Here is a 14,579-nt window from a genome sequence, read left to right on the forward strand (position 1 = left end):
TCTTTACTGTTATTTAGAAAATATCTTTAAAATTGTTTGACTGCGTTTGAAAAAAACTCAATAAAGGACTCAACTTGAGATTTAGAAGACTCGGAAGTTTTTCAAGCCCCGAGTCTCGTAAAAACGAGTCAAGTTACTAAAATTTTGACTCAAAAGACTTGATTGATTTCTTTGATGATTTTGAATAATTGATTAATTTCTTTAGTTAAGTATATTTGCTTATAATAATGTAATTTAATTGGTATGTGTATACCTAATTTCAAATTTGTATGCCTGCCGGCGAAACATAGCGTTCTCAAATACTTTTTGTACCTATCCAACACTGTTACCTATGTTTACAAATAAATAATTTGTCTTGTCTTGTCTTGAGTTCCTACCAACACCACTGCAGACCACTGGGGAAGAAAAGGTACCCATGTACACGTGGCACCTACTAACCAAAGTATTTTTTGCCTTCCAGTCAGTGTTGGCCGAAAGTTATAGGTTATAGGTATTCGCGGGCTTGGTTTCCGCAACTCGACGTCATATTATGGCCGAAAGTTAATGCGAATTGAAAATGTTGGCCATTAACCATTATAAATTGAACCTTAAACCGTATCGGACGATTATAGTTTACGATTCAATTTATAATGGTTAATGGCCAGCATTTTCAATTTGCATTAACTTTCGGCCAACACTGCTTCCAGTGTGGACAGCATGACCCTGATAGAAGACCTGGGGCCGCTGGGCACCTTCAACAGCCAGGGCAACCTCGTGGTGCTGTCTCCGCCGGATGTCTCGGAGGAGACTTTGGACATCGCCTATGCCATGCCCAATGTGCCAAACGTTGAGGACATGATGCCGGTATAGTTTCTTTTATTTTATAGTGTAAATTTTATTTCAACGAAGTACCACCTCCAAGCATAGTATTAATTTCTTCCAAAATAAGAGCTATAAGCATTAACCACTTTTGTTTCTAAGTTATTGAGTGTTTGATTACTGTTGTTACTAACATAGATGATAAGCTATAACTAACAAAGTTATGGACCATATGGTGTCTTTAATAAAGATATTTAAATTAAATTAACCTAAGCTAAGGAAGGAAGGCCTAGGGTATTCATCTATGTATTTGCTAATTGCAAAGAGAATCAGTTTTTGGCAATATATTTCATTTTGGGTACAAGCTTTTATTGCTCACTGTACTTTTCTTTCCAAAGGCAACTAATATTCATCGAGACAATTCTAACAACCCAAACACAATTAGTTTGCGTTGTTTTATCACCTCTTGTCTCCATCATCATCATCAGCGGCGGTAGCACGGTCGCATTTTTATCGCTTGTCACCATGCCTGTCACTTTCTAACAAGTATGTAAGTGCGAAAGTGACGGGCATAGTGACAGGCGATAAAAATGGAACCATGCTGCGCCCGCAGATCAGCTCCATAAACAAACAAACAATAATTTATTTGCAAAATTTGTAATAGGTATGACATCATCTTCCTCGCGCTGTCCCGGCATTTTGCCACGGCTCATGGGAGCCTGAGGTCCGCTTGGCAACTAATCCCAGGAATTGGCATAGGCACTAGTTTTTACGAAAGCGACTGACATCTGACCTTCCAACCCAGAGGGTAAACTAGGCCTTTTAGTCCGGTTTCCTCACGATGTTTTCCTTCACCGAAAAGCGACTGGTAAATATCAAATGATGTTACTTACATAAGTTCCGAAAAACTCATTGGTACGAGCCGGGGTTTGAACCCGTGACCTCCGGATTGCAAGTCGCACGCTCTTACCGCTAGGCCACCAGCGCTTCGTAATAGGTATGACACTATACTAAAACTGTATTACTTGTTTACATCAATGATTTATAACTCAAGATAGGTTATAGGCGTTCCAAAATTGAGGCGCTTACCTTGTGACAAATTGGACAAGTTGCCTTTAGACGTGGCTGGACAAGCGAGAAATGTGCACGTGCTAACGAGCTCCCGCACACCGAAAGAGAAAGAGACGACCTTATGTTTAACAACGAGTGTGACAAAGATGGATGGAATGAGAAAATTAATCAAAAATAACAGATTTCTTCGTAGGCACAGAAGTAAATATGGAAGTATTTTTTGTGCTCCTCAAGTATGAGTATAATCTATCTATGGTTATACAGTGTGGAAAGATAAGTCGGGCCCTGGAGGGAAACTACCTTAAATCCTTAAGCTGGCTCATTTTACTTAATGGAGACATTCCTTTATTTTTAAAAAGAAACAAAACTGCATTCAAAGTATTTTTCTTTTTTTCTTCAATTTGGCTTGTCTAAAAAAATCTTGAGTACTAAATATTAGATTTTATGGATATTTTGTACGACAGACGAGTTTAAGACCTAATGTTTCTTGGAGAAATGTTATCATTAACATTAACTGTATCGTCTAGTAGAATAAAATTGCGAGTTTTTATTTTTTGGAATTTTTAGTCGGTTCGAGTCCCGGGCGAGGCAAGCGAGTTTTAGAAAATCTTTGAATGCAGTTTTGTTTCTTTTTAAAAATAAAGGAATGTCTCCTTTAAGTAAAATGAGCCAGCTTAAGGATTTAAGGTAGTTTCCCTCCAGGGCCCGACTTATCTTACAACACTGTATAATATCATTGGTTTATATGTAGTCCTTGTCCCTAGGTCTCGCCTCGAGGTCCACCGGCGCGTACCACGTTCCCCGGAGGCCTGAACTTCACCGTCGAGATTAATGCTGCTGACACCAACCGCAAGAAGTACTTAGTAAGTTTTTTTTTTTTTTTTTTTTTTTCGTTTTGGCGCGCGCACAGCTCTTGTGAGCAAGGACCCCGCTAAGGATACGGGCGAGCCTTGCTCATATGCATATCTGTCGCCAGTTTTCCCTTAGTCGCCTTATACGACACCCACGGGACGAGATGGGGTGGTGCTATTCTTTTCTGATGCCGGCACCACACGGCACTATACTTGGTAAGTTAGGCTGGTGTGTAGCAGGGATGTTGCGGATGCCGATTTTTTGACATCCGCGGATGCGGATGCGGATTTTTAAAGGCTCACATCCGCGGATGCGGATGTCAAGATAGTACCATAAAAAACGTCAAATATTACATTTTAGTAATTTTTATTTCAAAAAACCGGCCAAGTGCGAGTCGGACTCGGGTTCCAAGGGTTCCGTACATTAAGTCCCACTCACGCTTGACTGCTCAATGCTCATTTCTAATAGGATTTTTTGGTTAATTACTAAATTACCTAGCAGTCTAGCACTTACGCCGATGCTAAGACGTTCCTGTACCGACCTGTTCCACATCCGCGTCCGCATTAAATCCGCATCGATTTTATACGGATGCGGATGCGGATGTAGAAAATAATGCGGAAGTTCCGCGGTTGCGGATGCGGATGCGGATATTCGCAACATCCCTGGTGTGTAGTCACAACACTAGCTGGCCGGATGTCGAATCTGACCTGCTAGCATGAATTGCGTTTTCGCACACGACTCCATACATCTTGCGCGCGAGAACGCAACTCGTGCTAGACGATCAGAGGCCCTGTTCGAACCATGTTTAGTCGTACTTACCAAATTATGCTTTCATAAACATTATTATACATAAGTACACTTATAGAGTCTGTGCGGAAAGAAAAGAGTCATGGAATGTACGGGGCCCAATACACTCCACGACTCTTCTCTTTCAGAACTCTACCATAGAGAAATATAGTAAGACAAGAGTGCTCACTCCATACATCAGTTCAGACTATTAATTTCAGTGTCTACATCTAGCATCGAGTAGCGGAACTATCAGTACTGCTACTTGACAATAGAGGTAGCACCGACCGGAAAGTCTTATCTCAACAGCATAAGACTTTCCGGACGGTGCTACATCTATTGTCAAGTAGCAGTACTGATAGTTCCGCTACTCAATGCTAGATGCTAATAGTCTTTTTGGTACTAAAATGGATGTATGGAGTGAGCACTCTATGTATTTTTTCTCTATGACTCTACCCAGAATTTGAAGGTTAAGATTATTATTCAATGAAAACGGGACTTAATCGTGTATAAATTAGCTTGAAAATGCCCTCCGACATATCAAACATGATATATTGTGTGAATTTCTTCATTCATGTTAGTTATTATCTGATACTTTTTTTATACCACATCGGTGGCAAACAAGCATACGGGCCGCCTGATGGTAAGCAGTCACCGTAGCCTATGGACGCCTGCAACTTCAGAGGCGTTACATGCGCGTTGCCGACCTTTTTACCCCTACCCACCCTCGTTGAGCTCTGGCAACCTTACTCACCAGCAGGAACACAACACAAGAGTAGGGTCTAGTGTTATTTGGCTGCAGTTTTCTGTAAGGTGGAGGTACTTCCCCAGTTGGGCTCTGCCAGGGGGGTGTCACTCCGCAGTTTAGGTACATTTGGCCGGCGCGCCCACCGGACAGGCGTATGGCAGTGGGCTGCCGCTCGGCGTGCACGATAGTCGTGTCACGCGGCGCTCGCGCAAAATTGAAAATACACAATGGCTTCGAAACTTACTTCCGTGAGAATCAGACATACTGTCTCCGGATAAAAAATGTATGTTTACATAATCAACGTTTGTAATTCCTACATATTTATCTTAAAAATAATAAATCAGTGGGTATAGGTATAAAAACTAAAAGAAAATAACTCATTTATCATTTATTTATTTATTTTTTTATTCATTTATTTAGTGTTAAGTCTAAAATGTTACTAACAAAATATGGATCGATCTTTTGGTCTGAAATAAAGAATTTTTATTTTATTTTTTTTAATTGCATAATAAGTGTTATAAAATGAATATAAAACTAAAATTAAGTAAGAACTAAAAACTTGTCATGTGATGACCCCGTGCCGACACTCACAGCTCGGTCATAAAACTGCGGCGCGCAAAGGAGATCCACGGTTCGTGCGCGGTTATAAGTTTCAAGTTTGCTTGCAGGCGGCGATATAGGTGTAATTTTATACCTAAATCTGACTTTTGTGAAGGAGTGAATTTTCTGTACGGTAGTAGGTACTATTAGTTATTCTGTGGCTCTGCTCTAGATCTGGAATGACATCCGCTGTGCTGTGCCCTACCACACAAAGCGAGATGACACTCACAGTGCCCATACCTCTCTTTTGGACGTAGTTTAAGGACATACCCGGGTCCAACATACTTAAAAGATCTCGTACACATTTGGGAGCGTTCAAGTATTATGTAACGCAATTTTTGAACATTTTTGACCCCCCCTCCCTCCCATGTAACGCGCCGTAACGTTTTTCTGTACCCCCCCTACCCCTAGTAAAACGTTACGTAACCACCAAGTGACCATTTTTTTACCTAAAGGCCACAATTATGTGGCGTAAAGTACCGGAAAGTCGCTAAAATACCTTTGTTATTGTTTTAATCGCGTTAATATGATTAAAAACTATGTAACGTAACGCGTAGTTCAAACCCCCCCTCCCGCCCCTGTAACGCATCGTAACGCTTTACAAGACCCCCCCCTGCCCCCAATTCAATTTTCAATTCAATTCTTTATTCGTTCATCACAGGTACATAAATAGATTATAACTTAATATTCTAAGGAACAGCCATGATGTGCCTTTTGGCGTACGAAATAATTTCTTATTATCTAACTATATACATTTTTTTTTACATTATTTACATCGGTAATGAGATTGGCATATGCAAATATAATTTAGTGAGTCAATTCATATACTTATACAAAAAAAAAAAATCGTTACGTAATACTTGAACACTCCCTTTTGGCAAATAATCATTTTTTTGTTATTTCAGTACTCGCACCAGCTGAACCGCATCTATGTGGACATGAAGACCAACTTCCCAATCCAGTTCCGATGGGACTTCGAGCGAGCTGGCAGCCCTATGTTCGTGCGGGCCACCACCATCTTCTCTGATGATGCGCAGTCTGAAAAGAGGGTTGAGAGGTGTCTGCAGCACACACATGAGAGCGCCAATGCTGGTATGTAACATTCTACGTCACAGAATAATAGTACTAGGTACAGAAGACTCACTCTCTAACAAAACGCGTCTGTCACGATCAGCACAGATACGGCCGTTAGGTGGCTTATGGCTAGCCACCAAAATTGGTGTGGAACGGATGTACTTTTAGTACTGTAGCAAAGCGACGAAATCGCGGAGTGAGCCACGCCTGTCTACGTTAAGGTTTGCTAGGATTTTTAATTACAAACTAGCGACCTGTCCCAGTTCCGCTGGGACTGAGCGAGCTGGCAGCCCTATGTTCGTGCGGGCCACCACCGTCTTCTCTGATGATGCGCAGTCTGAGAAGAGGGTCGAGAGGTGTCTGCAGCACACACATGAGAGCGCCAATGCTGGTATGTAACATTCTACGTCACAGAATAAGAGTACTAGGTATAGTTTGTAGCTTTCTAATAGACCCCGAAGGCTAATCCTATTGTCTATTGTTAAGAAAAACCGCTCGTGCCACGTGCCACAACCACCTGCATAAAAAATCGGTACTTCGGTAACTGAGTGCCGGCGAGTCGAACGCTACAGAACCAGTCTAAAATGTGTCATCGAGATGCGTAACAAAGGCGCGTTATCGGAGAGCGCACCTACACTGGTTTTTTGAGCGTTGGACTAGCCAAATAGAATAATTAGGACCCTTTTTTGCAGGTAAGTAGCACGTGCGGTTTTACTGAACAATAGACAATAGGATAAGCTCGCGGAGTGAGACACGCCTGTCTACGTTAAGGTTTGCTAGGATTTTTAATTACAAACTAGCGACCCGTCCTGGCTTCGCACGGGTAGTATAACCAATTTACACAAAACCTGAACAAATAGGGTATCATTTGACTGTATTTAAAATAAATTATTTTACACCATGCATGTAAAGCACCGAAAAATTAATAGACAAACGTAGACGAGCGTTTTCCAAGAAAAATGTACATTTCATTCATGTCTTCAAAATATTGACTTCTTGGGCTCATTTTACTCAGAATCATTTGTACATTCACGCCTCATACATGAAAAAATGTGTCGCAAAATTTTGTATGAAAAAATATTTTTCCAGTGCGTCACGTACATACTGCGTCACGTTCATACAAATAAAATAAAAATCCTATAAAAATGTGACGATCTGGAAAGGAAATCTTGGGACACATTTTTAGGGTTCCGTAGCCAAATGGCAAAAAACGGAACCCTTATAGATTCGTCATGTCTGTCTGTCTGTCTGTCTGTCTGTCTGTCCGTCTGTCCGTCTGTCCGTCTGTCCGTCTGTCTGTCCGTCCGTATGTCACAGCCACTTTTCTCCGAAACTATAAGAACTATACTGTTGAAACTTGGTAAGTAGATGTATTCTGTGAACCGCATTAAGATTTTCACACAAAAATAGAAAAAAAACAATAAATTTTTGGGGTTCCCCATACTTCGAACTGAAACTCAAAAATTTTTTTTTCATCAAACCCATACGTGTGGGGTATCTATGGATAGGTCTTCAAAAATGATATTGAGGTTTCTAATATCATTTTTTTCTAAACTGAATAGTTTGCGCGAGAGACACTTCCAAAGTGGTAAAATGTGTGTCCCCCCCCCTGTAACTTCTAAAATAAGAGAATGATAAAACTAAAAAAAATATATGATGTACATTACCATGTAAACTTCCACCGAAAATTGGTTTGAACGAGATCTAGTAAGTAGTTTTTTTTTATACGTCTTAAATCGCCTAAATACGGAACCCTTCATGGGCGAGTCCGACTCGCACTTGGCCGCTTTTTTCATGTATGAGGCGTGAATGTACAAATCATTATGGGTAAAGTCATAGAGAAAAAAATACATAGATTGCTCACTCCATACATCAGTTTTAGTACCAAAAAGACTATTAGCATCTAGCATCGAGTAGCGGAACTATCAGTATTGCTACTTGACAATAGATGTAGCACCGACCGGAAAGTCTTATGCTGTTGAGATAAGACTTTCCGGTCGGTGCTACATCTATTGTCAAGTAGCAGTGCTGATAGTTCCGCTACTCGGCGCTAGATGTAGACACTGAAATTAATAGTCTAACTGATGTATGGAGTGAGCACTCTTGTCTTATTATATTTCTCTATGGTAACGTGAGCCCAAGAAGTCAATATTTTGAAGACATGAATGAAATGTATACATTTTTGTTGGAAAACGCTCAGACAGCAGTTATTTTTAGTCACAATTTCTATTTTAAAACCCGTACTAACTACCCGTAAAACTATAAAGAATAGGTAATTTAATTGTGACGTTGACTAGTGTTTCATATAAATTCCATAGTAGCAAAATCGTTTTGACAGTTCCAAAAAAGAAACTGATTTGACTAGTAGTCAAATACCCTATTATACATCTAAACATGTCTAAACCTTCATCAATAATCACTCTATTGATAGGTGAAAACCGCATGAAAATCCGTTCAGTACTTTTTGAGTTTATCGCGAACATACAAACGGACGCGGCGGGGGAACTATAACATGTAGTGACAAGAAAGACATGATACACTTAGTGTAAGGCCTGAGTGGACGCTCGAGTTGTGCGTGCAGCGGGGCGGGGCGTGCGGCGTGCATGTTAAACAAATGCAAGCGTATAGGAGCGGCCTTAGTGCACGCTGCTCACATCACGCGTGAGCCCGACGCCACGCTGCACGCCCCGCCGAACGCTCCGCTCCGAGCGTCCACTCAGGTCTTAGTGTCAGAAAAGAGAGTGGAAAGATGCCTATAGCATACTCTGAAAGAAGAAAAATTGAAGATTGCGGGTAACTTCTGGATGAGATTGGCTCAGGACCGGGATAAGGGGCGTACTCGAAGAGAGACCTATGCTCAGCAGTGGGCGATAAAAGGCTGATATGATGATGATGACTCATGAAAGCGCCAATACTGGTATGTTACAGTGGCGCGCGGTCGTTTGTACTGTTTCTTCAGGGTTAAATAGATCCCATTTATTAACTTTCTATAATGGTTTTGATATTTGTTTAATCAGTAACAAAGTATTAGAATCTAATACTTTGTTACTGATTAAATCTAATAATTAGATTAATAGAGTTCCATTTTATAGTTCGTTTTTTTAGCATTAGAAAAAATGTTAACAATCTCGACGTGTCTTTTTATTGAAAAACACTCTTCAAAACTAAGTCAAATCAAATATGTAACAATTATGAATGATTATTTACATTATTTTGCTTTCATAAGTTACTGATTTTTAAAAAGCGTTTTTAAAAAGACACGTCAAGATCGCGTAGTCTTTTTCTAATGCTAAAAAAACGAAGGCAAACGCAAAATACCATAATTATAATCAGACTGTCAGAAATTGAATTTTTACACATTCTTACTGAGCATACCAAAAGTTGCTGTGTGCCCTGTATTTGTTTTACATACTTACTTATTAGGTTTCAATCTTATAATCGTAAGTGTAAGTGTAAGGCCTGAGTGGACGCTCGAAGCGGAGCGTTCGGCGGGGCGTGCAGCGTGGCGTCGGGCGTAATGTGAGCAGCGTGCACTAAGGCCGCTCCTATACGCTTGTATTTGTTTAACATGCACGCCGCACGCCCCGCCCCGCTGCACGCCCAACTCGAGCGTCCACTCAGGCTCAGGCTCTAAACTTTTCTTACTTTTTTAGGGTTCCGTACCCAAAGGGTAAAAACGGGACCCTATTACTAAGACTCCGCTGTCCGTCCGTCCGTCTGTCACCAGGCTGTATCTCACGAACCGTGATAGCTAGACAGTTGAAATTTTCACAGATGATGTATTTCTGTTGCCGCTATAACAACAAATACTAAAAACAGAATAAAATAAAGATTTAAGTGGGGCTCCCATACAACAAACGTGATTTTTGACCGAAGTTAAGCAACGTCGGGCGGGGTCAGTACTTGGATGGGTGACCGTTTTTTTGCTTGTTTTGCTCTATTTTTTGTTGATGGTGCGGAACCCTCCGTGCGCGAGTCCGACTCGCACTTGCCGGTTTTTCTCTATGCTCAGGCTCTATACTTTTCTTACTTTTTTTTTTAATTTAAGTGATTGTTTTTCAGGCATAGACCCGACCATAGTGCAGAACGTGCTGCACTCGTCGGCGGCGGCGGGTACGCTGGGCGTATACTACTGCGGCGCCCCGGGTCTGCCCGACGCGTGGTACTCCGTTCTGCTGCGCTTCGACGGCCGCCCTCAGGAGGCCTACTCGCACGCCTACCAGTTTGTCTGCAAGAATTCCTGCTCCAGCGGGATCAATAGACGGTCTATTGACATTATCTTCACGCTTGAGGATCATACGTGAGTTTATTATTATAATTTATGTTTTTTGGCACATATGTCCTACAAGTTGAAGTAAAACGTGTGGTGTTCCGTATTATTGCGCTTCGACGGCCGCCCTCAGGAGGCCTACTCGCACGCCTACCAGTTTGTCTGCAAGAATTCCTGTTCCAGCGGAATCAATAGACGGTCTATTGACATTATCTTCACGCTTGAGGATCATACGTGAGTTTATCATTATAATTTATGTTTTTTGGCACATATGTCCTACAAGTTAAAGTAAAACGTGTGGTGTTCCGTATTATTGCGCTTCGACGGCCGCCCGCAGGAGGCCTACTCGCACGCCTACCAGTTTGTCTGCAAAAATTCCTGCTCCAGCGGGATCAATAGACGGTCTATTGACATTATCTTCACGCTTGAGGATCATACGTGAGTTTATTATTATAATTTATGTTTTTTGGCACATATGTCTTTTTTTTTATACCACATAGGTGGCAAACAAGCATACGGGCCGCCTGATGGTAAGCAGTCACCGTAGCCTATGGACGCCTGCAACTCCAGAGGTGTTACATGCGCGTTGCCGACCTTTTTTTACAAGTTAAAGTAAAACGTGTGGTGTTCCGTATTATTGCGCTTCGACGGCCGCCCGCAGGAGGCCTACTCGCACGCCTACCAGTTTGTGTGCAAGAATTCCTGCTCCAGTGGGATCAATAGACGGTCTATTGACATTATCTTCACGCTTGAGGATCATACGTGAGTTGATTATTATAATTTATGTTTTTTGGCACATATGTCCTACAAGTTAAAGTAAAACGTGTGGTGTTCCGTATTATTGCGCTTCGAGGGACGCCCGCAGGAGGTCTATTCACATATCTATAGTCTGTGTGCAGGAATTAATTGGATTAATAGGTATAGCTGGTCAACCAAATCTTGTCAGTAAAAAAAGGCGCGAAATTCAAATTTTCTATGAGACGACATCCCTGCGCGCCTACATTTTTCAAATTTGCCGCCTTTTTCTACTGTCAAGATCTGGTTGACCAAGTATATTTTACAATACAAAGGACAGTCCAATTTTCTAGTACAAACTGTAACAAGTGGAAGTATATTGTTAGAGTTACATGGTATCAGACGGATTTCGATTATTCATTGATCCGTTGCAGATAAAATAGTATAAAAACTGGTTATATATACCTAAATGTTTTTTAACCCTTCGAGTGGCATTGTCCGCCTCGAGGTCTCTACGGTAAGTGGCGGTGGCCGCGAGACGGACAGACTAACAAGTCGTTGAATGGCGGCACCTCAGATTGAACGATGGGTTGAGTGGCGCAGCCATTTTGGAAAAATATACGTCAAGTGGCGGGGCCTCAACGGGTGATCATCGCGAATTTGGCGCGTGTTACAAATATGACCATTTCCCAAAAAAAATGTATGAATGATATATATAAAGTATATATCACTGAATTCAGCATAAAATGGCTTATTTGATTGTATACCAATGAACTCCATTCTATTTATGTGAATTATCCTAGAATTGTTCTAACCTCATATTACCAATTTTTTTCTACTTTCATGTATAAAAATACGAAAAATTAGGAAATAAAACAATTGATTGTAGAAAAACCGGCCAAGTGCGAGTCGGACTCGCGCACGGAGGGTTCCGCACCATCAACAAAAAATAGAGCAAAACAAGCAAATAAACGGTCACCCATCCAAGTACTGACCCCGCCCGACGTTGCTTAACTTCGGTCAATAATCACGTTTGTTGTATGGGAGCCCCACTTAAATCTTTATTTTATTCTATTGTTAGTATTTATTGTTATAGCGGCAACAGAAATACATCATCTGTGAAAATTTCAACTGTCTAGCTATCACGGTTCGTGAGATACAGCCTGGTGACAGACGGACGGACGGACAGCGGAGTCTTAGTAATAGGGTCCCGTTTTTACCCTTTGGGTACGGAACCCTAAAAAGCAGTATTTATGACTAAACAATACATTTAACACGATTCACACAGTTTATTTCACTTTTTGTCACTGCGTATTCCGTTTGAATGTTCGCGGCTCGACAATCGGCGCGTAAGGTGGGCGAGGTGGGGCGGGAACATCACGCCATTTCTAACAAACTTTGTTTTACGCGGGAATTCGACCGTTAGGGTATTCCATCCTTGTTTATTGACGAATGCACCTTGCAAGAGTGAGCAAGCAAGGCATAGTTTTAACGGTTTTATTTTAGGCGCGAAATGCAGCGTCGCACAGAGGCCGCGAGACGGTCTCTGCCAATTACGGGCTTGTTATGACCGAACCTTCTCGCGACCGCCGCCAATTAGGGGAGTGTCCGCGTCGCGGCCTCTGCCACGCAGAGGCATATTTTAAAAAATGGCCGCGCCATTTCTCCTACCGTTTAACCGGAGGTGCTGCCACCCGAAGGGTTAAACATTTTAGTGATATATTCATTTGTTTGGCTTAGGGCCACTTGCACCATTCCACTAACCCGGGGTTAAGCGGTTAAATCGTTAACCCAGTGTCAATTTGTACCGGCAACCATGGCAACTCCAGGGTTAATGTCAAGAGTAATGCATAAGAATTATAAAAAAGATCTCATATAATTGATCTAGTTATGGTTTTTTTTAATTTTCATTTTACTATCGACTGCTTGTGTAGATGACAACAAAAAGTCTATGACAATTTTTATCACCGCTATTATATTGCCACAGTATATTGCACACAACTGTACATTTTTTGATAGTTTTATACATTTTCATTTCGAGTTTTAATCGTGTGCTCATAGATGGTAATAAATTTACTGTGACTACGAAATTTACTATGACAGAACCCCTCTATAGAATTAGAATTACGTGTCACGGGTTTTATTCTGTGAATAGGGATGATGACACATGTTGAATTTTATAACAAAATCTAGTAAAATAGATAGGAAACGAGCAATTTATCACAATAATGTGGATATTAAAATAAAATATTGAAAATATACAAAAATACAGGACCTGAAAGTTTCAAAATTTAAGTTTTTTTAACTTCCAAAAACGATAAAAGTAAGGGTACCATTCGATTCCTTACATTTCATGCAATAAAATATTGTATAGCAACTATATACATAAACGCAATATTTCACCGACAAAAACGCAATTTTCTTGTTTTGTCCATACTACAAGATGGGCGATGACGTCACGGCTCTTGGCCGTTTTGTATAGGGCGATTCGCGAGTGAAGTGCGACTGTCGGCCTTTGACTGCAATTTCTGACTTTTGTGTTACTTTAATGCAATGGGTCCCATATAGACGTTTGATCCTAAAAACAAACCCGATCGATTGATACCATAAATGAAAATTTGTCATCTAGCCTATTACAATGTGTGGTGCAGGGGCCAGGTGTACGGGCGGCAGACGGTGGGCGCGCGCGTGTGCGCGTGTCCGCGCCGCGATAAGCACAAGGACGAGAGCGCCGCGCCGCTACAGCCCGCCCCCACCAACAAGCGCCGCGCCAGGGACCCGCCCGCCCCGGCGCCCGCCGGGAAAAAGGTCAAGATAGAACCCGACGACGTGCTGGTGCTGCCGCCGGTGAGTCACACGGTCAACTCAAGCACAAGGACGAGAGCGCCGCGTTACAGCCCGCCCCCACCACCAGCAGCAAGCGCCGCGCCAGGGACCCGCCCGCCCCGGCGCCCGCCGGGAAAAAGGTCAAGATAGAACCCGACGACGTGCTGGTGCTGCCGCCGGTGAGTCACACGGTCAACTCAAGCACAAGGACGAGAGCGCCGCGTTACAGCCCGCCCCCACCACCAGCAGCAAGCGCCGCGCCAGGGACCCGCCCGCCCCGGCGCCCGCCGGGAAAAAGGTCAAGATAGAACCCGACGACGTGCTGGTGCTGCCGCCGGTGAGTCACACGGTCAACTCAAGCACAAGGACGAGAGCGCCGCGTTACAGCCCGCCCCCACCACCAGCAGCAAGCGCCGCGCCAGGGACCCGCCCGCCCCGGCGCCCGCCGGGAAAAAGGTCAAGATAGAACCCGACGACGTGCTGGTGCTGCCGCCGGTGAGTCACACGGTCAACTCAAGCACAAGGACGAGAGCGCCGCGTTACAGCCCGCCCCCACCACCAGCAGCAAGCGCCGCGCCAGGGACCCGCCCGCCCCGGCGCCCGCCGGGAAAAAGGTCAAGATAGAACCCGACGACGTGCTGGTGCTGCCGCCGGTGAGTCACACGGTCAACTCAAGCACAAGGACGAGAGCGCCGCGTTACAGCCCGCCCCCACCACCAGCAGCAAGCGCCGCGCCAGGGACCCGCCCGCCCCGGCGCCCGCCGGGAAAAAGGTCAAGATAGAACCCGACGACGTGCTGGTGCTGCCGCCGGTGAGTCA

At 43.1% G+C, this 14,579-nt stretch overlaps 2 protein-coding genes across 2 annotated transcripts; both read left to right on the top strand.

Moving 5' to 3' along the window:
- The first annotated feature begins 712 nt into the window (after positions 1-712).
- On the top strand, positions 713-10,233 carry LOC134656963 (cellular tumor antigen p53-like). The gene is made up of 4 exons (XM_063512527.1): positions 713-843; positions 2,634-2,732; positions 5,761-5,947; positions 9,992-10,233. The coding sequence occupies exons 1-4, from the start codon at positions 808-810 to the stop codon at positions 10,231-10,233; spliced, it is 564 nt and encodes a 187-aa protein (XP_063368597.1). The 5' UTR covers positions 713-807.
- A 591-nt stretch (positions 10,234-10,824) lies between these two features.
- LOC134657182 (basic proline-rich protein-like) lies at positions 10,825-14,542 on the top strand (the record flags this gene model as incomplete). Its single annotated transcript, XM_063512735.1, has 6 exons — positions 10,825-10,961; positions 13,586-13,781; positions 13,832-13,939; positions 13,990-14,097; positions 14,148-14,255; positions 14,306-14,542. Coding segments are annotated over 6 exons (894 nt in total), but the record flags the coding sequence as incomplete, so codon positions are not given.
- Positions 14,543-14,579: the final 37 nt, after the last annotated feature.

This window comes from Cydia amplana, chromosome 19, assembly GCF_948474715.1.
Source record: "Cydia amplana chromosome 19, ilCydAmpl1.1, whole genome shotgun sequence".
NCBI lineage: Eukaryota > Metazoa > Arthropoda > Insecta > Lepidoptera > Tortricidae > Cydia > Cydia amplana.

Bases quoted from the DNA above. Each gene is read 5' to 3' on its own strand.
- LOC134656963 (XM_063512527.1), top strand. From the start codon at position 808: ATGCCCAATGTGCCAAACGTTGAGGACATGATGCCG. The intron at 844-2,633 runs GTATAGTTTCTT...CCTTGTCCCTAG, and splicing joins ACGTTGAGGACATGATGCCG to GTCTCGCCTCGAGGTCCACC. The intron at 5,948-9,991 runs GTATGTAACATT...ATTGTTTTTCAG, and splicing joins ACATGAGAGCGCCAATGCTG to GCATAGACCCGACCATAGTG.